At 41.9% G+C, this 23,249-nt stretch overlaps 1 protein-coding gene across 4 annotated transcripts in view; it reads left to right on the forward strand.

Annotated features, from left to right (window-relative positions):
- The first annotated feature begins 15,272 nt into the window (after window positions 1-15,272).
- The window catches only part of PIK3R3 (phosphoinositide-3-kinase regulatory subunit 3), a 108,634-nt gene continuing 100,657 nt past the window's right edge, over window positions 15,273-23,249 (forward strand). For all 4 annotated transcript variants that reach the window (XM_081488587.1, XM_081488588.1, XM_081488590.1 and 1 more), the window contains exon 1: window positions 15,273-16,074. In XM_081488587.1, the coding sequence (XP_081344713.1) occupies window positions 15,969-16,074 (106 nt within the window). In that variant the 5' untranslated portion in view covers window positions 15,273-15,968. The remainder of the gene's footprint in view (window positions 16,075-23,249) is intronic.

Raw genomic sequence — 23,249 nt, forward strand, 5'->3', positions numbered from 1 at the left:
TTCACTGTCTCCTGAAGTTTGCTCAAATTCATGTCCATTGAGTTGGTGATGCTATCTAATCGTCTCATCCTCTGCTGCCCTCTTCTTGTTTTGCCCCCAATCTTTCCCAGCATCAGAGTCTTCCAATGAGTCCTCTCTTCACATCAGGTGGCCAAAATATTGGAGCTTCAGCTTCAGCATCAGTCCTTCCAATGAATATTCAGAGTTGATTTCCTTTAGGATTGATTGGTTTGATCTCCTTGCAGGCCAAGAATTCTCACGAGTCTTCTCCAGCACCACAATTCGAAAGCATCAATTCTTCAGTGTTCTTACTGAGTACTCAGCATAAACTCTAGATCATGAAAAGGATTTCAGTTGAACTGAAAGAGCTTGTCATTTTGGATTGTTCTTCCCTTCCACCTTTAACATTTAATAAATCTACTTTGGGTACAATTATCATATTACATATTTGATATATGTGATGATCAGTTCATAGGGACAGAGTAGAAGGACAAAGTAGGTGATTAAACAGTTAATCCCACTAGGGGATGGTAAATAAAAAATATACTGGAAACCCCTGTAAGTTAATGGCTACTATAGAAAGCAGGTTCAGAAAAACAAATATCCATATATTAATGCATATATATGGAATCTAGAAAAATGGCACTAACAACCCTATCTGCAGGGAAGGATTGAGATACATATGTAGAGAATGGTAACCTTGACATGTATATACTACCACGTGTAAAATAGAATGCTAGTATGAAACTTTTGTATAATACAAGGAGCCCCAGCCTAGCGCTCTGTAACGAGGGGTGGGAGGGCAGTGGGGGTGAGAGGGAGGCTCAAGTGGGAGGGGATGTGTGTGTGTGTGTGTGTGCATATATATATATATATATATATAGCTATGACTAATTTGCATTGATTTACGGCAGAAACCACCACAACATTGTAAAACAATTATCCTCCAATTAAAAAAAATTAAAAAAAAGAAAGCAGGTTTGCTTAACTTCAAACCAAGCCAGCTAGCTTAGCAACAAAACCATATTGCAGAAGCATGAAATGTGCCCCAAAACAATAAAACAATGGTGGCATGAGACACACATACTGCCCAGTGAGCTCAGTAAGTTAATGATCTCTAGGATATGCTGCCTGCACATATAAAAAACAATAATCTGTGGACCTAGCTTGACCATGTAGGGACAGAAAACTCCCCTGCTCAACCTGGAGGAAGAGCTGATGATGGAAGCATGACGTCTACTCAGGAAAGACAAAGAAATTCTCCCCCTCTTCACTTTTCCTTTGATTATAAAACCATAGCTTAGTAAGTTCTTGGGGCGTGATACCCCCTCGCCAGTCGCTTGTAAGCCTCACAAGCATACTATTCTAATAAATCACTTCTTATCTATCACTTTACCTCTTGCTGAATTCTTTTCTGTGCTGAGACATAAAGGACTATGGTACTGGAGCTCTTCAGATCCCCCTGAAATGACACCAAAAACAGTTTCAAATGGAGACCATGACAGGACTGTGGTAAGATAAGAATAAGGGGTCGGGTCCTAGTAGGGGCATGGGATGCCCTGGGCTGGGAGTTCCAGGGAGGATGCTTCACCCATGATAGCCCATTTCAGTCAGCCCGATCCACTCTGAATGCTTTGAGTCTCTGATTGGGTTCCCAGGTACAGGCCAGGAAGACAATGGTATGAATGTCTAAAGACAGGGAACTGGAGAACAGTAGCAATCAGCATGAGTTGCTATAAAAAGGTGGTGTGGATGTTTAGAGATGCCAAAGGGATCTTGCTGTTCTTGCAGGGGTCAAGAGAAATGGCATGTGAAAAGGAAGGAATTTCACTGTCTGGCTTCTTTGATCAGATTCGGATCCTGGCCACATGGAAACATGAAACGGCAGTGAGATGCTTATGCTCGTGCACATCCAACAGCAAGCCTGGGACAAAGCCACCTGCTACATGATGTTACAGAATTTAGTCATCTCTACTCCGCTCTTTCACTCTGAGGTTTTCCTTCTATGCTCTGTATCTGTTTCTGTTCTGTTTCTTTTCCTTTTAATTCCAGAAAACTTTTTACTATATCCACTAGAAAAACTCATTCTTCTCTCTCAGTTTATTTGGCAAGAAACCAGCTAAATTCTGAGACGTTTCTTGTATCCTTGATTAAAACTCAAGACTATGTGTTTCTCACAAGGCCATTGCCTTTCAAGATGGCCCACATTCTGTCTACAAAAGAGTTTCTCATTAAATAAATACTCATCACTTTGTCTCTCACTGAATTCTTTCTGTGATGAGACATCAAAAACCTAAACTTCATTAAGTCCTGAAACTAGATGTGTAAGCTCCAATTAAAAGACCCTGGGTTCAAGTCCAACCTGGCTTATGACTGGGTTGGAGTTTTGGTTATGTGAGTTCAAGTGCTAATCTGGGTTACATGGTTTCAGAATTAAATGAGAAAAATTAAGCTGTAAATCGGCACCCACTTTATTGGACAAATTATACAAGCCTCTGTGATAAATTAACCAGATTTATTTTACAAACAAATCAATCTTAACTTGGCTATATTTGGTAAAAATAAGGGCAATTTTGGGCTTCCCTGGTAGCTCAGCTGGTAAAGAATCTACCTGCAGGAGACCCCCGTTCGGTTCCTGGGTTGGAAAGATCCCCTGGAGAAGGGATAGGCTACCCACTCCGGTATGCTTGGGCTTCCCTGGTGGCTCAAACAGTAAAGAAGCTGCCTGCAACATGGAAGACCTGGGTTTGATCCCTGGGTTGGGAACATCCTCTGGAGAAGGGAATGGCTACCCACTCCAGTATTCTTGCCTGGAGAATTCCATGAACAGAGGAGCCTGGCAGGTTACAGTCCATGGGGTCGCAAAGAGTTGGTCATGCCTGAGCCACTTTCACTTTCAGGGTAATTTTAGAGAAAAAAGTTATGTTTTAATAGATAATACATTTAAGTTTTACTATTTGAGGTCCCATATCTACTGTCTAAAACACACTTTTCAAATAGCTCTGTTGTTATATTATTATAAAGCTTAACTAAGTTATTAAGAAGGTATTTTAAGCTTGTTACTGAAGCTGATCACTGTAATCTATCTTTGGATAAAGACTAAATGCTTATAATTTATAATCAGGGAACTTATATGTTAGAAAAAGAAATCATTTAAAGGACTGTGTCCCACCTAGATAAAAGGCCTCTTATCAGGTATTCTTCAGTATATCATGCCCAAGAAAACTAAAGGGAATCACCTTCTAAGACTTAAGGTACTTTCCCCTCAATTACTAAAAGTGCCCCATGGAGGACTTCCTGAGCCCTAATGTCAGTCTTCCTCTCCCTTCAACTCTTACAAGTGCTGACCCTTTATTTCAGGTTTGCAGCCAGACCAGTTCTCATTCACTGTCACCACCACTTTTGGATAAGTAGCTATTGCTCCAGTGAAAGCTGCTATATCCATAAAAATAGCTGCTCCAACAATGGCTATCTCAAAGGTGGGAGCCAAGGCTACAGTCAAGGCTATTACAGCCAGAGCCCATGAGAACCAAATGGCAGCCCAAGCCTCAGAGGGCCATACAGCACCCCAGATGGGGAATAATGCTGTCCCTGAGGCAAATCCACAATGGAATCACCAGACAAATTTTATTGATAGGGATAGATGGGACTATATGATTAATTGTTTAACAGCAGGTATAAAAACTTACAGTGAAACATCAATTATGAAAAAGTGAAAAAAGTCCAACAGGGACCAGATGAAAATCCTATGTTTTTCAAGAGAGATTAAAGGAAGCTTTTAAAAAGTATACAAATGATCTCTAATCTGCCAAGGGACATGCTCTTTCAGCTATGCATTTCATTCACAGCTCAGTCTGCCCTAAACATCAGGTGCAAAATTCAAAAAGCAACTGTGGGTCCTCAGACCCCCTAAGAGCGATTTGCTCCAATGGGCTTATTCGGTTTTCAATAATGCAGATATGGCCAAAAAGGCTGAATGCATCCAGAGGGATAAATGAAAGGCTCAAATGATGACAATGGTTTTCTCCACTCAGAGACCACCAAAGGGGAGGCTGGCTTTTCCAGACCCATTTGGCTGTGGTAGACCACAAGGCCCATGGGTACCCAGATAAAATCAGTCGGCCCTGTGTGGATGGAAAGGACGCTGGAGGAAATACTGTGATCAATGTGCCCTTTACAAATGGCCAGGACATTGACAGAGGGAATGCCCCAGATGCCAGAGAGCAATGGGAGCCCCTCAGCCTTTAATGTTTTCACAATCAAAACACTAACGAGGCCCAAGGCCAAAAGTGACCCTGCCTAGTGGGGCTATCTACATAACTAATGCCGAGCCTCATGTGGACACTGAAGGAGTGCTGCTGCTGCTAAGTCGCTTCATTCGTGTACGACTCTGCGCGACCCTGTAGACAGCAGCCCGCCAGGCTCCCCCGTCCCTGGGATTCTCCAGGCAAGAACACTGGAACAGGTTGCCATTTCCTTCTCCAATGCATGAAAGGAAAAGTGAAAGTGAAGTCGCTCAGTCGTGTCCAACTCTTAGCGACCCCATGGACTGCAGCCTACCAGGCTCCTCCATCCATGGGATTTTCCAGGCGAGAGGACTGGAGTGGGGTGCCATTGCCTTCTCCCCTGAAGGGGTGAGCCACTTGATAAATTTCTCATAGACACTGGTCCTACCTTCTTGGCCTTAACCCAAAGTATTGGAAACCTTAACAACTATAAGAAATATGTAATGGGAGTATCAAGAAAGAGACAAGGGCACACTTTCTTGGGACCCCTTTTGTGCCGCATCAATGGCTGGGTGTTTCTATATACCTTTCTGTTTGTGCCTGATTGTCCTATTTCTTTAATGAAAGGGACTTATTAACTAGATTAGGGGCCACTTTGTGTCTTGAGGGACAAGGAAGCTACCCTTATCACCAAAGCATATTAACAAAAAATTTTTAAAAACAGATTAAATCTAATAACTGAAATAAAAGACTCCATAGACCCTAAGATATTAATATAAAAAACTGAGATTCTGAGACTAACCAAAACCAAACAGATTGAGGCCTTAAGTGATGGGGGAAATGGTTTAGATCTTCAAAATCATGGATATAATCTCCTTTAACAACTTTTCTAATGCTTATTGTTGTATTTCTTTTCATTTATATCTTTTTTGTAGACTCATCGTCCAATGTTTTACATCTAAGAGGGCTAAAAGGATGATGCTAACCAGAGCGACATTGACTTGAAATTCTCCCAGTATAGAAGGGACAGTCAGCAAGGTGCTTTACTCCTTCCCTAGGCAGGCCTGTGCCTCATCTCAGCTGGAAGTAACTAGTGATTGATCATTGCCCCTTACCCTCTTTTAAGCATAAAAGGGTAAACACCTGAAGGGGGCAATGATATCAACAGAATAAAGGGGCAAAGTAGGTGATTAAATAGTAAATCTCACTAGGGGATTGTAAGTAGAAAAAATATGGGAGATCCCTATAAGTTAAAATTACTCAAGAAAGCAGGTTTGCTTAACCACAAAACCAAGTAGGCTTACTTAGCAACCAACCAACAGAAGCACCAACCATCCAACAGAAGCACAAGAACGCTCCCAAACAATAAAACAATGGTGGCATGAGCCTTACATCCTGCCCAATGAGCTCAGTCGGTTAATGATCCCTAGGACATGCTCTCTGCACACATAAAAAACAATAATTTGTGGACCTAGCTTGACCACGTAGGGACAAAAAAACTCCCCTGCCCAACCTGGAGGAGAAGCTGATGATGAAAGCATGATGTCTACTCAAGAAAGACAAAGAAGTTCTTCTCTTTCTCCCCACTTTTCCTTTGATTATAAAACTATAGCCCAGTAAGTTTTGGGGGCATGGCAACCCATTGGCTGCCTGCTTATAAGCCTCACAAGCATACTGTTCTAATAAATCACTTATCTGTCACTTTGCTTCTCTCTGACTTCTTTTCTGCACTGAACAATAAAGGACTATAGTACTGGAGCTCTTCACAGCCTCTAAAACAACATCCAAATGGTTTCATGATTATGTTTTCTTTTTTTTCTTGCTCATTATATGAAAATATATTGTTTTTAAACTCCCAGTTCCTTATACTGGGAATATCTAAGGTGCTTTTACTTCTATTCCCAGGACCTTAGGTGCCTTTACGTCCCAGGTGGTCCTAGTGGTAAAGAACTCATCTGCCAATGCAAGAGTTGTAAGAGAGAGGGGTTCAATCCCTGAGTTGGGAAAATCCCCGGAGCAGGGCATGGCAACCACTCCAGTATTCCTGCCTGAAGAATCCCATGGACAGAGGAGACTGGTGGGCCCCAGTCCATAGGGTTGCAAAGAGTCAAAACATGGCTGAAGTGACTTAGCCCACACACTTAGCTCTAAGGTCTTAATGACCTGGATAACCTTGATGCTGTGGTCACTAACCTAGAGCCAGACATCCCAGAGTGTGAAGTTAAGTGGGCCTCAGGAAGCATTACTATTAACAAAGCTAGTGGAAGCAATGGAATTTCAGCTGAGCTATTTCAAATCCTGTATGCTGCATTGAATACACTAGCAAATTTGGAAAACTAAGCAGTGGCCACAGGACTGGAAAAGGTCAGTTTTCTTCCCAATCCCAAAGAAGAACAACGCTAAAGAATGTTCAAACTACCACACAATTACAATCAGTTCACATGCTAGCAAGTTCACATGCTCAAAATCCTTCAAGCTAGACTTCAACTATATGTGAACTGAGAACTTCCAGATGTACAACCTGGATTTAGAAAAGGCAGAGGAACCAGAGATCAAATTGCCAACATCCATTAGATCATAGAAAAAGCAAGAGAATTCCAGAAAAACATCAACTTCTGCTTCATTGACTACACTTAAGCCTTTGACTGTGTGGATCACAACAAACTGGCACATTCTTAAGGAGATGGGAATACCAGACAACCTTACCTGCTTCCTGTGAAACCTGTATGCAGGTCAGGAAACAAGTTAGAACCAGACATGGAACAACAGACTGGTTCAAAACTGGGTTAGAGTACGTCAAGGCTGTATATTGTCACCCAGCTTATTTAACTTATATGCAGACTACATCATGTGAAATGCTGGGCTGGATGAATCACAAGTTGGAATCAAGATTGCAGGGAGAAATATCAATAACCTTAGATATGCAGATGACACCACCCTTATGGCAGAAAGCAAAGAGAAATTAAAGAGGCTCTTTTTTTTTTTTTAAGAGCCTCTTGATGAAGGTGAAAGAGGAGAGTGAAAAAGCTGGCTTAAAACTCAACATTCAGAAAAATCAGATAATGGCATCCAGTTCACTTCATGGCAAACAGATGGGGAAACAAAGAAAACAGTGACAGACTTTTTTTTTCCTGGACTCCAAAATCACTGCAGATGGTGATTGCAGCCATGAAATTAAAAGATGCTTGCTCCTTGGAAGAAAAGCTATGACAAAACTAGACAGTATATTGAAAAGCAGAGACATCACTTTACAAACAAAAGTCCCTCTAGTCAAAGCTATGGTTTTTCCAGTAGTCATGTAGGGATGTGAGAGTTGGACCATAAAGAAGGCTGAGGGCTGAAGAACTGATGCTTTTGAAGTGTGGTGCTGGAGAAGACTCTTGAGAGTCCCTTGGATAGCAAGGAGATCAAACCAGTCAATCCTAAAGGAAATCAATCCTGAATATTCATTGGAAAGCCTGATGCTGAAGCTGAAGCTGCAATACTTTGGCCACATGATGCAAAAAATGACTCATTGGAAAAGACCCTGATTCTGAGAAAGATTGACGGCAGGAGGAGAAGGGGATGAACAGGATGAGATGGTTGGATGGCATCACCAACTCAATGGACATGAGTTCAAGCAAACTTGGGGAGATGAAGAAAGACAGGAAAGTCTGGCATGCTGCAGTCCATGGGATCACAAAGAGTTGCACACAACTTAGTGACTGAACAACAGGACTGCATAATTTAGAATTTCACACATTGGTACTGAGAGAGGGAGAAACAGGATCCTGGATGAAGCTTGGGGAATAACAGTGTTCTGTGTAGACTGATTCCTTTGCAAGAAGCATAAGATGAGCAGAATACAAGGTAGTTTCTACCCTTGAATTAAAAGAAAGTCATTATGACTGTATCATTTTTCAATCAAATTCTTAGATCTGAACACACATATGACCAGGCCTTTTACATTCCATGCTTGTATTTTTATTACTCAAATGGTGATCTTTAAGCTCTAGAGGTTGCATCATTTTCCCAGGTTTCTCAAGATGCCCATGCAGAAGTGTCTGTGTATATGTATGTGTTAGTTACTCAACCATGTCTGACTCTTTGCAATCTCTGTCCATGGGATTCTCCAGGCAAGAACACTGGAGTGGTTTGCCATTTCCTTCTCCAGGGTATCATCCCAACCCAGGGATTGAACCCGGGTCTCCCACATTGTGGGCAGATTCTTAACCATCTGAGCCACCAGGGAAGCCCTAGAGGAGTCTGGGGAGGCTGCAAAAAGACTTTTTCTTTGAATACACATATTTTATAAAATATTTCTAAGGCTGTTTGTGATTTTATTGTTCATAGAGGTGAGGTGATTCATAAAATCAATGAAAAATGCTGTTAGTTTTTTAGCTTTTTTTTTAAACCAAAATTGTCCAATATGGGAACTGGACTGATTCTGCCCTCTAACAATGAAATATCTGACAATTTTTAGATTGAGACCCTAGAATTACAGGGAGATTATTGCACATTCCAGAAAGCAGACATGAACTACAAATTGTTTCAAACTATTGAAATAATGACCACAGAAAGTGAGCATACTTTAAAGCCCTATATGGTGTTACATTTCAGAAATGAGCTGGACTGGAAAATGAAACCAGCTTCTCTTCTTGCTGCTGAGTTTTTCTGAATTTCCTACAAGCTGCTTGGAATTTTGCAAACAATTCACAGCTGATAAAATAAAAGGGCAGTGGAACTGAGTGTCTGCAGTGAAGACCCTAGAGGCACCCAGTAGGGCGTCACCGTCTGCCCCTTGCACTTCTGTAACCAAAAACTGTACAATTTAAAAATTTTCTTTTTGCCCTTTTAAATAAATGAGAATCAATTGAGGAACTACAGGAAAGATTATCAGGCTAACTTGAACTTAGACTGCCCCAGAACCCTCTTGGAGGGTTTTGTTTCTTCTTGTGATTTTCGTTTATTCACTCAAAGAACATTCACTGGTTACCCACTGTGCACCAGGCCTGATGCAGGGCACTGATGGTTTGAGGGCATGCTTTCCAACCCTGAGGAACTCCAAGAGCCGGAGGGGAGAGTTAGATTTGGAAACAGGCACTTTGAATGTGGTCTGCTAAGGGCTTAAAGCTCAACGTTCAGAAAACTAAGATCATGGCATCTGGTCCCATCACTTCATGGCAAATAGATGGGGAAACAGTGGAAACAGGGTCAGACTTTTTTTTTTTGGGCTCCAAAATCACTGCTGATGGTGATTGCAGCCATGAAATTAAAAGACGCTTACTCCTTGGAAGGAAGGTTATGGCCAACCTAGATAGCATATTTAAAAGCAGAGACATTACTTTGCCAACAAAAGTCCGTATAGTCAAGGCTATGGTTTTTCCAGTGGTCACGTATGGATGTGAGAGTTGGACGGTGAAGAAAGCTGAGTGCCGCAGAATTGATGCTTTTGAACTGTGGTGTTGGAGAAGACTCTTGAGAGTCCCTTGGACTGCAAGGAGATCCAATCAATCCATCCTAAAAGAGATCAATCCTGGGTGTTCATTGGAAGGACTGATGTTGAAGCTGAAACTCCAATACTTTGGCCACCTCATGCGAAGAGCTGACTCATTGGAAAAGACTCTGACGCTGGGAAGGATTGGGGGCAGGAGGAGAAGGGGACGACAGAGGATGAGATGGTTGGATGGCATCACCGACTCGATGGACATGGGTTTGGGTAAACTCCGGGAGTTGGTGATGGACAGGGAGGCCTGGCATGCTGCAATTCGTGGGGTTGCAAAGAGTCGGACACAACTGAGTGACTGAACTGAACTGAACTGAAGGGCTGCACAGAGGTCAATGCAGGGGACTGAGTGAGCACAATCTTCAAGATCAGATGCACAGAAGTAGGAGTTTGCCACTTTGAAGTGGAGGGTGTTGTATGGAGGAGAAATTACCTACTGTTCTGAGAACCGCAGTATTTCAATATAGCTGGTTCTTAGGAGGGACAGGAAGAAATGTGTGAGAAGACTGGAGAGGTAGGCAGGGGTTAGACCACCAAAGCCTTGAATGCCAAGCTAAGAGACTGAAACCTTATCCTGAGGGCACTGGGCAGTTTCTGCGAGGGAGTGACACGTCCAGATTTTTTATTTAGAGCCATCATTCTAACTTTGTAGAACATAAATCAGAAGCAGCAAGGCAGGGAGATTATAAGGGCTATTGCAGTTCGATTAAAAATAATGAGACTGGTGATCTGATCTTTGGGTCAGCTTTCAGTGAAACTTTTTCATGTTTTGAGCTAATCAAATGGATCTGACAAACTGAGAAGTAAAGAGACCATGTAAGTTTAGGGCAGGCTAAATATCACCTCCTCTAGGAAGCCTTTACTCAGCTGCATATGGGCAGAGATCAGCATTGTTTTGGGGGCTCATAAAGTACTTTGTCAGTTTCTCTATTATAGCGCAATTCTATAATTACAGGTATATAGTTGGACTCCTGAGGAATCTGGACTCAATGTTAGGCACTTTGTCTTTTCATTCTTTTATCCCCAGTGTTTAGAAGCATCAGCAAACATTTGCTAAGTGAATGAAGAGGAGAGAGAAGCTGTGTGATGTAGTGGGAAAGGCATTGAGCTGATTGTCGGGACCTGGGGCTCTAATCCTGGGTCTGCTACTAAGTGGCTGTGTGACTTTGGTGTGACTTTAAACCAGTCTCCTTACTGCTCTGGGTCTCAATTTCCTCTTCTGTAAAATGAGAATGGGGATTCCCTGGTAGCACAGACAGTAAAGAATCTGCCTGCCATGGGGGGGACCCAGGTTCGATCCCTTGGTCGGGAAGATCCCCTGGGGAAGGGAATGGCAACCCACTCCAGTATTCCTGCCTAGAGAATCCCCACGGACATAGGAGCCTGGCGGGCTAAAGTCCATGGGATCGCAGAGTCGGACACGACTGAGTGACTAACACAGACACACACACACAATGAAAATAAACATACAGCCCTTCTCAGGGTTATGGAGATTAAACAAGATAACAGAGCTCACCAGCTGCCTGCCCTGTTTGTGCCCTGCCCTCGTGCAACAGCCTGGACTATTGTTCCTGTCATTTGGATCTCATTTGCTCGCTCTCTCCTGGTGAGAGCTGAGCTGAAAGCTGTTGCCTTGATGGAGGGGAAGTTTGCAGCAGCAGCATAACACACTGTTCAGGTGGACATTGTGTTGCTAGTAGGGTAGACACCAAAAAGAGGCGAGCATGTTAGGCTAGAGAGAGATCTGCTGTTTTTGGTGATCCCCAAAGCTGAAAAAGAACCCAAAGTGGGGAGAAGGTCTATATCCTGTGTTGAGTCTGAAGAAGCCCTCAAACAGAGCCCTATAAACCCAGGAACTGAGCAGCATCTGGAGAAATGCCACTTCTATGAAAATCACTCATTCATCATATGTCATAATTTCCCACTGCCTTGGGTTGATAGGATTAACCCTTTCCCCAAGTTTCAAGAAAGATGTAGAGGAGAGATAAAAAATTACAAATGCCGAATAAAAGGAGTATCATTCTGAAAAAAAAAAAAGGAAAGACAAGATGTTAGGCACTGTCATCTCAAGAGATCATGATCAATCCCTAGTGAAGATGTCCTTCTAGAAGATACACTAGCACTGCTTTTTTTTTACATTTTAAAGGCAAACTTTTCCACAAAAACTTGATATATCCCTAACTTATAAGGTATGTGGCTGGGGAGGTCCTGAAATCTGCAACTGATAATTTGCAGAGTTTTCCTGGAATTCCATTTATTGAGTTTATTTAGCTGCATGGACTTGGCCTTATCAGAAGACACATGGTCAAGGGAAGATAATAAGAAAGGAAGAAAAAGAGGGGAATTGAGTCCAGTGATCCTTCCCCAAAGGCTAAAGCCAGTTCTGTGTTAAAGCCAGTGACCTTAAAAAAATAATAAAAGTATGTTTCCATTTTGCAAGACTTAAAAAAAAAATATTGCATGCTCAGATGGTACCTTTAATCACGAAGAACTTTTGGCTGAGTTCCAGGCTGATTCTGCTGGCACAGAGAGCTCTGAGATCATAGCCTATATTCAGTGCACAGAAGACATATTTCATCCATCTCTGAAATACAGAGGGGAAAAGGAGCATATTAGAACTGTTTCACAGCAACCAGACCAGGTTGAAACGTGAAGGACACCTGGTCCATTTGGAATCACAGAAAAGTACTATTAATTCTAAGTACTTAAGTGGCATTTTTTTTTTTTTCATTTTCAGAGTGTTTCACAATAAACTAAATAGCCTGCATAAATCTGAAGGTAATCTCCAAGGAAGATTTTGTGATTTACTTAAGACTACTTTAAATTTAAAAGAGAAAGGAGGGAGGCAAAGGGGAAAAAAATCAGTTCTCAAAGTAGCCGGTGGTGACCCAGGAGTTTGAGCTCTTAGAGCTGAATTTAATCCACACCCAGGCCAAATATAATTCTCCAGGATGGAAATGGTCCAGGGCACCAGAGCTAACATTTGCCAAAAAGCCTGAGGCAGTTTGGTGACAAGTAGTCAGAACTTCACTTCTATTTCTCAACTGAAGGAAAGTAAAGCCAGCATCATGTGACAGGCGCTTCCCACCATGGCAGGGCACTGGTTCAAGTCCATCTGAAAGAAGTGTGCTTCCCCTTGATTCATCCTTACCTCTTGCATCACTGTTATTCTTCAGAGGCCTCCTATTCAAAGGTTTATTTGTTGGACAGCTGGGTCATATGATCTTAGGTGGCAAGGTTGAATCACACAGCTTTACTGTGTGTGTCAGTTTGGAGCAAACATTATACACTTTCCTGCTTCTTTACTACATCTTCCAAAGCCTTAGCTGTGGGGAGGGCCTGGGTGATTGTTCTGTGTATTGGAAATTGAACTCCCACCACCAAACCATGAGAAGTGGTCCACGCAAAAGCTATTATGGAAATCTGAAAGACATTATCTTTTTCACACTTCCTCTCTTCACCTTCATTTTGTTTGGGAATGCACAGGGACACCCGTGAACAAAAATAAACCAACTTGCCCTGACTGATTGCTCTGCTTTTTGAGTTATCAAATGTGAGTACTTCTGGCTCCCAGATACCATGAAGTAAAGAGTATGCTGGGAAGCCAGCCACAAACTGGGAGTTGATCTTCCAGCATCTTCTATTTGACGAATGGTCCAGGACATTCAAATTAATGTGCCCTGTCCCAGGTAGATTTGCCTCCTGAATCATATTTGAATTTCAGAAATGTAAGAAAGTAAGTCTATCAAGAATCCTGATATGTGTTTTCAGCACAGTCTGGTCCATTCCTTCTTCCTGGCTCTTTTCAACCCATGACTTTATACACAGTCCATATACATTTTGACTGTCTGCTTCCAGGAACTGACTCAACTCACAGTCAGAGCACCTTTAAGGAAGGCAGAACCACTTGAGAAGGTTGAGGGTGAAACGCGGCAACTTTCCCACAGGCATGTCAATATAGCAGAGCCACTCACGGTAGTTTTTGCTAGGGCTTAAATCAGGTTGTCAACCCAAACACAATGGGCTTTGTTATTCCTGTGTAAAGAGGAAATGGAGCAGTTTTTGGACTCCTGACTTTATTGCAGAGTATGAAGAACGGCAATTCCAGGCACAACCTTCAAGAGATGCTACTGTACCCCCCACCCCCAGCAAGTTAATTAGCAGTTTCTGAAATGCGTGAAAATATTCAGCATTTCATACTTTAAGAATGGGGGGAGGGACTGGGTATACGTGGAAGAGGGTCTGTCGGGGGGAACAGTAATAGAGCCCTTTTGGCGAGAGATTCCACCTGTGATTTATTTCGAAACTCACACACACGCTGTAATTTTAAGGCCTTTTTTTTTTTTTTTCTTTTCTGGCTCAAGCACTCGAGTTGAGGGGCCTGCTGTGGCGCTCCGCTATTTATTTCAGGTGTGGCGAGGTCCCCCTGGGTTCGAAAGTCCTGATGTGGAAAGCGCAGAGGAACTGCGAAATGCTTCCTTAAGAAGTGCCTCACTGCTCAAGGGAAGAAATCGAGGCCGGGTTCAGGTAGCGGCCGGGACTGCTGCACGGGGCCCACGGGCGTGTTCTCTCACTGAGCAATAACGGTCTAGCAATTGGCTTTAGGGACCTTTGCTTTATCTGACAACTTATCATGAGGGGTGGGTGAGGTGGGGCGGGCTGTCGCAGCAAGGGGAAGAGGTCCGTGGGGGAAGAACTCTGCCCGGGGACATCCTAAGGGCCAGAAGAGCGCGCGTCCCGCCAAGTGACAGCACGCTCCCCTCTCGGTCCGCTCCCCTCCCCCGCGGCCAGTCTCCGGGCAGAGGTGTCTCGCGCCGCCCGTCCTCCCCCTCTTCCACTCGTCCGAGCGGACCGAGCCTCAGCGGGAGCCCCGCCTGTCTCCGGGCAGCTTGAGCCCCCGAGCGCTCGCCCAGCCTGTCAGTAACCGCCGTTTGCGCTTTCTTTCTTTTTTTTTCCCTTCTCTTCTTTTCTTTCCCCCTTCTGCCTTTGTCCCGCTTAGTAACTAGGCTCCGACCAATCGCCGCCACACCGGCCGGCGCCGGCTGGCTCCTGATTGGCCCGCTTGGGGCGCGCAGTCGTCTCCCGCTCCTTTGCTGGAGCAAGGCAGACAAAAGACGCAGGCTCCGGGCTCCGGCAACCCGGCTCAGCCAATCACCAGTCACTTCACTCTCTCTTCCCCCTCCTCTCCTCCCTGCTCGCCTCTCCCTCCCGGCCCGGCTCGCGTGCTCCAGGCACTGACTCCTGGCGAGCAGCCAGCGCCCGGGCCCTACCATTCTGATTGAGGCTGGGGGGGGAAGAGAGGTTGGTGGGTTAAGGAGCCGAGGCCTAGGGAGCGATGGGGAGAATTGATAGCTGAGGCAGAGGACAGTGTTACCCACACCGTCTCAGGCACCTGACAGAAACCCTAACACTTCGAGGCGGGTTAGAGTGGAAGGAGCACTGGCGATGCTGGCCGTCCCCCCTGCTCGGCCTGGTTGGGTGGCGCCTCAGCGGGGGAGCTTGGGGGCGGGGGAGGGTGTCCCCCTTCGCGCCGTTAAAATGAAACTCTAGTGGCTGGAGTCAGGGCAAAGCGTGAGGGGATCAGGCGCTGGCGGGCTCGCTTACAGCCCGGCGGGAGCGTCCGGCCAAGCAGAGCTAACTGGACTCTGGAACAGGACCCCATCCCGAGGCTGCGGCAGCTTCGGTTCCGAGTCCGAACGAAACGAAGCCCGGGTCCCGGCCCCTGAGGGGATCTCTCCTCGCAGACCAGTGGGACCCCGAAACTTGAACGCAATACCCAGCCCCCTTTTTATTCTTTCCTTTGTCACTTCCCCAACCTTTCTTGCAACGCGTTCTTTTTTCCCCCTCTCCATTCTCGCTCTCGAAGGACACGAAAGTGGCTTCCGCGGAAAGATTTGAAGGCTATAGGAGCTTTTCTCTTTGCAGAACGACTGGGTAGAAGGGATTTTTGGAAAGCCGCTTTTTAGCACCTCTGCCCTCGCGCCCCCCCACCCCCACCCCAGCCTCTCTGTATCCCTTCGAGGAGAAAAGCCCGTAGATTGAACATTCCGGGGGCATTTTGTTTGATGCCGGAGGAGAGGAGAGAAGGACCCCGTCCTCGTCCTAGTAGTTGGCTGGACTTGTACCGGCCGTTGGAAACCCCGAAGTACATTTTCCAGTGGGACTTTTACAGATATATATTTTTAGATTTTTAAATAGCAGATAAAGAATATATATGCTTTCTATATATTTTCTGACGACCTGCCCCTGACAGCGCGATGTACAATACGGTGTGGAGTATGGACCGCGATGACGCAGACTGGAGGGAGGTGATGATGCCCTATTCGACAGAACTGATATTTTATATTGAAATGGATCCTCCAGGTACTTGGGAGAAAAAAAGAATCTTGTGATGGGTCTGATTTGTGTTTAACGAGACCTTGGCGATGTTTTCCGGGCAGAAGTATTCTTGGGTGCTCTAGGTTCGGGATGAGGGGCAGATTTGCAGTTAGAGCTGCAGTAAAAACTGCTTCTGGTTTATACGTTTAAAGTTTGCAGTTAGGACCCCGATCCTATTGTCCTGTGAGAGTGGGGGTGGGGGCTGGGGTGGTGGGGGTGGGAGGAAGGACCCGTTTCTTTTACTTTGCCTTTGCTTGTCGTTCAGGATTTCGTCGTACCCTCCAACGCCCCCCCTCCCCTTTTTTTTCTCTGTTTGAATTAAAGATTCTACCTGCAAAGGATGCTTTATATCCCAGTCTTAAAGTCAGTTTTTCCCTTTAGGGGAATTCTTTAAAGCTTGTCATTTCGTACATTTGGTTCGCTGTGTTTTTACCTTCGTTAACTTCTGAAACTGGGCTTGCCTATGTGATTATTCGTTTTAAAGATCCCCTTTTCTCTCGTGGAAACCGAATGCCGGTTAGTGATTTTCACGGGCTGGGCTTTTTTATTCAGTCATGGCCTTAGTCTGAGGTTTTTCTTTTCAGAATATAGTCGCTCAGAGAGATCTGTGTGCACTGTTTTATTACTCTTTAATTTATGATGGTTTAACTTAATTTATGTAATAGTATTTAATGTAACTTCTGTTCTTAGCGTAAAAAGAGAAAGAACCTTTTTTGTGTGAATATATGTGATGTGTACATATATGTGATAGGTTTGAGTGCCATAATGTAAAGTATACATACACTCTATTTTTACTTTAGAGCTTTGTCTGAGATCCTTACAGACATTTTGTGTATATGGTAGGAAAAGAAAAGGAAGGAAAAATGGAAAAGTTGGGTAATTTTTTTTCTTTTAAGTCTGTGTCCTGATTATCAGCTGTCAGATTTTCAAATCCTGTTTGCAATTATAGACAGTGCTTTATGTAATGATTTTGAGTAAGTAGAGGGCCTTTGTGACTATTTTTGTTGAGGATGAATTAGTTATGTCTTTTAAAAATGTAGCTAAGCCTACAGAATAAATTGTGTCATTGGGGAATCTCAGTTATCATAAGACTGTATGTTTTTGGAAACCTTTGAAAAGATCTGAGCCCATGAAAGTGTAATGAAGTATAACTGGCTTACAGGATGTATGTAGAAATTATTTCCTGTGTCCTTGTGAACAGTGAATTCTCCTCTTTGTGTTTTTTTTTTTCAATTAGTCATCGAGTGATAGAGTGTTAAATGATGTTATAATAAGAGCCAGTACTAATATTGAATCAACCTTTTTCACTCTTAATGATCACTTAGAATTTTTTTCTTTTCCCTTCATTTTGGAGCCTTCTTTATTTGCTTTTATAATTGTGACTGCAATCCAGATACAGTTTCTTTTGTATTTTGCAAAGTTTGTAAGATTTGCCACCCATCTATTGTGTGTATTTCCCTCTTTGTTTCCCCTTAATGGTAAAGCATCATTTCTATTAGATGCATTTGTTATTCACGTAAATGGAAATTTAGTACATCCTTGGTTCCTCTCCTGTAAAAAGTAAGGTTAATAATTCTAGATTTCTGTTACTGTGAGAATTATATATTCAAACTGCCTTAGAATCATACTATGTTCATTTAATATCTGGCCTTGCAGACGTACAAAGGGAATTTGTTGGGCGGAGAGGTGAGTGGGGAGGAGGGGAGAAAATGAAGAAGGCACTAATACTTGAAAAACCTGGGCCTAGTAGAAATATAGACTGAGTTGAGTTGAATTGTCCAAAAATGATTTTAAGAAAAGTCAGCTGTTTTCATTATGCAGTGATGTGGGTCTTAAAAGGTTGTTTAGAAAATTCTGATCCAAACTTTGTGTATTCCATGGAAATAAACTTTTGAGTTTAGAATGTTTATTCTTAAATGAAATTTTGCATACTGAGATTCTAGTCAGAATATTAAAAGTATGCATATACTGCTCTTCATTACCCCTTTTGTAGACTTAATGTATTAATAGAATACAGTTAGTTATTTCTAACAGCTTTTTAAAAAGGAAACATACTTGAGTATGCTAAAATATTGCCTATGAAGTGAATGTTTTTTAGTATCAATAATGTGAACAACCTTGTTTTGTGCAATAAATTAAGTTGTGAGATGTTTAAAACTAAGTAAATTTTTAGTGAAGAGGTTGCAGCATGTCTTGTATCTATCCTTTTCCTAGTTCCTAGTTCCTATCCTAGGATCCTAGATCAAACTCCTGGACTCGTGTGATAGTGCACTAACGGTTCTCCCCCTGTTTCTACTCTGTCCAATCCACAGTATTCTTAAAGTATCATGTACTGATTTAGCTTCCAATGGTAAACCTTCCAATGACTTAAAAATCTTCCAGCGGTTTTCCTTTGCCTACTGAAAAAAGCTGCATCTTGCTTATCTTGTCATATAAGTCCCTTTATTTTTCCTTCCAACCTAATTTTCCAGTTTTTTCTTCTCTTGGAGTCCATCACAAGTTCTGTGGAAGCTGTTTTATACTTGCTGTTCCTTGACTGTGTGCTCTTCCCTCTTCCTGGGGTGCCTTTCACTTTGGGTTGAAATCTCATACATGTTAAGGGTCCTGGTTAGATGACTTCTTTGCCAGAATGTATGTTCCCTGATCCCTACTGTTTGGAGACATCCTTCCTTCTTTCCCTCCCTCTTCTATCACTTCTCAGATAGAACTTCTTCCATTCTGCCTAGAGTAGCTTCTGCATTTATTTATGTATACTTCCCCCTTTGAAATTATCTTCCCACCAGTTTATGATCTTCTTAGCTTGTCAAGGTCTTGCAAGTAGTAGACAATTTAATAAATATGTGTTGAATTAATGAATGCCCAAGGAGTGTTGTTTTTTTCTAGCCTTTACCTGCTTTTCTACTTAAGGTCTTCAGTCACTTCATTTCTTGACTATTGCAGTAGCCTAGGTTTAAGTAACTTTCAAATTACACAGTTATTGACTTAGGGTCCTTAACTGTAATATTAATATTACAGTTTTTAAAATATGACTTTCATTTTAATTTTAGTCTGAAGTGTAAATGTGAGATTTTTGTCTATTATTGCTCTCAGCAGCCTCAAAAACTAGTTTTCAAAGGTCTTTCTTTCCAGCCTGTATTTTCAAAAACTACCATTACCATGTATCCTGAAGATTCTAATAACTGGCTGGATTGCTACATCTATTATAATTTACTGACAATGTAAGAGGTGGATCCAAATGAAACTTTGATGTCTTAATCTTTATGTGTTTCCCAGAAGTACTGGGAAATACCAAACTGTTTAGATGGAGTATAAAACATTTTAATTTCAGAAATGTTAAGATTATGGTACAGAGAATTGCTTATAAGCATCTTGGTTAGTCCTCTTGTGATTTGGAAATCAGGCTTATTCCGTAACAAAACAGTTGCTGGATAGTCCTTTCAAAGAGCCCTGTTTTTTTTTTTTTTTACGATTTATTTATTTATTTATTGGCTGTGATGGGTCTTCCTTGCTGTGCGCAGGCTTTCTCTAGTTGCAGCATGTGGGGGCTACTCCTTGTTGTGGGGCTCTGGCTTCTCGTTGCAGTGGCTTCTCTTGTTGCTCTTCTAGGTGTGTGGGTGGGGCTTCAGTAGTTTTGATGCCACGAAACTTGGGGGCTTGGGGTTAGTTGCTTAGCGGCATGTGGGATACTCCCGGACCAGGAATTGAACTGGTTGACTCCTGCATTGTAAGCCGTATTCTTAACCAGTGGACCACCAGGGAAGCCCCAAAGAGCCCTGTTTTGGGGATAAGAGCTATTGGAAGATTACCAATACGCAACTGATCATAAACTCATCCCCAAAGCTTCTAGGTAGTGGTCTGTTAGAGTGCACTTCAGTTTTGACATTGTTATTGTGTTTATTTTGAGAAGATGTAATAACTCATTTCTTTTTTAGACTAACAGATACAATTCTTTTTAAGATTGTAGACTTTTTTGTTCTTTTTTCTTATTAAGAACAAATTTCTGTAGGGCAGCGGCAATCTCTTCAGTGATAACTAGAAAATTTAAAAAATTTAATTGTTTGGCAAAACATAAATATAGGAAGGTCTGGAAAAGTGGTTCTCATTTTTTTAAATCTCAGTACCCCTTTTATGGGCTTTCTGGGTGACTCAGTGGTAAAGAATCCATCTACTAATGCACGAGACTCAGGTTGGATCCCTGGGTCGGGAAGATCCCCTGGAGAAGGAAATGGCAACCCACTCCAGTGTTCTTGCCTGGAGAATCCCAGGGACGGGGGAGCCTGGAGGGCTACAGTCCATGGGGTTGCAAAGAGCTGGACATGACTTAGTGATTAAACAACAACAACCCTTTTTATACTCTTAAAATTATTGAGGATCCCAAAGAGTTTCTGTTTAAGTGGGTTGTATCTATTGAAATTTGCTGTATATTAGAATAAAACTGAGAAGTTAAAAAGTATTTAATTCATTTAGAAATAATAAAGCATTACATGTTAACATAACTTTAAAATGAGAAAATAGCTGTATTTCCCCTAAAACAAACAAAAAAAGTGAGAAGAGTGACATCATTTTATGTTTTTGCAAATAACTTTTAATGTCAGGCTTTTTAATCTTTAATGTATGGCTTAATAGAAGGCATATAAATTCCCATGTTTGCTCCTGCATTTAGTCTGTTGAGATATCACAGGTCATAGCCTCTGGAAAACTCCACAACACGGTTGTGAAAGAATGAGAGTACAGAAGGCAAATAATGTCTTAGTAACACTCTGAAAATAGTGTGAAAATTGGACCCTCTTGGGCCCTCTGAAAGGTCTTGGGGACCCTCAGTGATCTCTGGATTACACTCTGAGAAATACTGATTTAGTAGTTACTTGACTACATAGTTTGATGGCCAACCTAGTAAAGTATTTTTGGAGCCAGATGAAAAGGTTGTTTCAGGAAACTTACTTTTTTTGGCATACTTAGTATTTTCATCCTGGTAAAATTTTAGATTAAGTAACATTCAGGTGGAGAACTAACATACTGGCCCTGTGGTTGAAGAAAATGTCTGCTGAGAAACACACTGGAGAAATAGGTCACCTGCCACCATGTGGTCCTTACTGTTAGCAGATTGGGCATCCTGCTTCTGTGGTTGAATTTTTCTTTACAACTCTGAACATTTGATGGGTTCATCTTATATAAAATGCTTCTCCTGTGTGTATCGTAAGATATTTCTTTTATGAGCTAGGTGTCACTTTTTAATGATATTGTAGTATGGAATGAATGTTTATATAATCAAATGATGTTAAAAAACCCATGCCAACTTTTTCTGCATCTTATTGAAAAAGATTAGTCATTGCTTTCATTTTAATATATTATAGTTTATAGTATATCCAAGTATGTTTCATTAGAAGTATGGTAAGTCTTCACTTGATAATGCTTTTAAAGTTTATTCTCATTGTTTTTTTCATGCTTTATATTTTTCATAGAATGTAGAAAATATTGGACATCTTTATGGTCACCATATTTAACAAAGTATATAGAAAAATAATTACGAATATGTCTATGTGATATAATTTTTATTGATATTAAAGGAGGATGTACCCTGAATGTAGCAGAAAGAACACAGGCTTTGGAAACAGATGGTATGGGTCCCAAACCTAGCTTTGCTTCTTACTTTACTAGTGCTTGTAATCTCTGTGAGCATCCATTTTCTCTTCTGTGGAATTGAATGAATACACACCGTTCGCAGTTGTTCTGGAGATGAGAAGTACTACATCAATACCTAGTACAGTGTTTGGCATGTGTTGTGTGCTGCATGTCTGCCTGCTCAGTTGTGTCTGACACTTTGTGACCCCATGGACTATGGCCAGCTAGGCTTCTCTGTCCATGAGTTCTAGGCAAGAATATTGGAGTGGGTTGCCATTTCCTCCTCCAGGGAATCTTCCTTACCCAGGGATTGAACCCACATCTCCTGCAGCTCCTGAATCGGCAGGTAGATTCTTTACCGCTGAGCTACCTGGGAAGCCCTTTGGCACATGTTATGTACTCAATTCATTGTAGCTTATATCCTGGCATATTGCTAATATTAATAGTTAACTCTGTCTCTTTGCATACTCTTGCAGTCAAAACCTTTTGAGATATCTTGCTCCATAACTTTTCTTCATCTTGACATTTAAACTGGTGCCATTTTGTTTTTGGAAGAATTCCCTAGGGTCTTTTCTAGATAAAACATCTCATGAGTCTATGGAAATATCACTCAAATCATCCTTTCTTTTTAGTTTCTATTGCCTGTGTTCCTCATCACCTCACATTTGAAATGATTTGTAATAAGATAATAGTTGCCAGCCTTAGTTGAGTAGTTATTGTAGACCTGGCACTGTGTTAAATGCTTTCATATGTATTATTTCTGTTAGCCACACAACCTTATAAAAACAACAACCTTATAAAATAGGCACGATTATTATCCCACTTTACAGATAGGAAACTGAGACATAAATGTGTTTCCTAACTTATTCAGTGTTTCATAGTCAGCAAGTAGCAGAGCAGGTCTGTCTGCCTAACACCCAGGTTCTTAACTGGTACCTCCTAACTGGTTCTTTGTTCCTAATTTCTTTTTCCCCTCCCCTATAAATTCATCCTGAATTCATCAGCCAGCTTAATCCTACTGAAATGTTATTTTCATTGTTTTATTGCTCTATTTAGAAATTATTAGTAACTCTCCATTTCTTTTAAGCAGAGGCCATACTCAAACTTGACATATGTAATCTTTAGTAATATGGTACCAATTTACATTTCCATCTTAATTACTAATCCTCTATTCCCATTTTTTTTCTTGCCCAATTCCTTGCTTATCACTTCGCTATACCTTGCTTATTTCCATCTCCAGCCTTTTGCTTATGCTGCTTCTTATGTTAGATTATGCCCATCCTACCCCATCTTTAAATCAGGATCCTTTGTAAGTCCTTCTTTCTCCTTTTCTTCCTCTAAAAATTCCAGCACTGAACCCCTTAATTATCTAGGGCTGTGGTCTGTTATTTTGATACAAAATCACATTCCATTATGGCATTAATTATTTCGCAAATGTAATTTATTTCCCCAACAAGATAAGCTTCTTGAAGTCAAGCTGTCATATTTCTTTTGTACCTTTTTTTTTACCCTCTATTAACACCCAGTGTCTAAATATT

Source organism: Giraffa tippelskirchi, chromosome 5, assembly GCF_054371585.1.
Source record: "Giraffa tippelskirchi isolate mGirTip1 chromosome 5, T2T-mGirTip1v1.2.pri, whole genome shotgun sequence".
NCBI classification, from domain to species: Eukaryota; Metazoa; Chordata; class Mammalia; order Artiodactyla; family Giraffidae; genus Giraffa; species Giraffa tippelskirchi.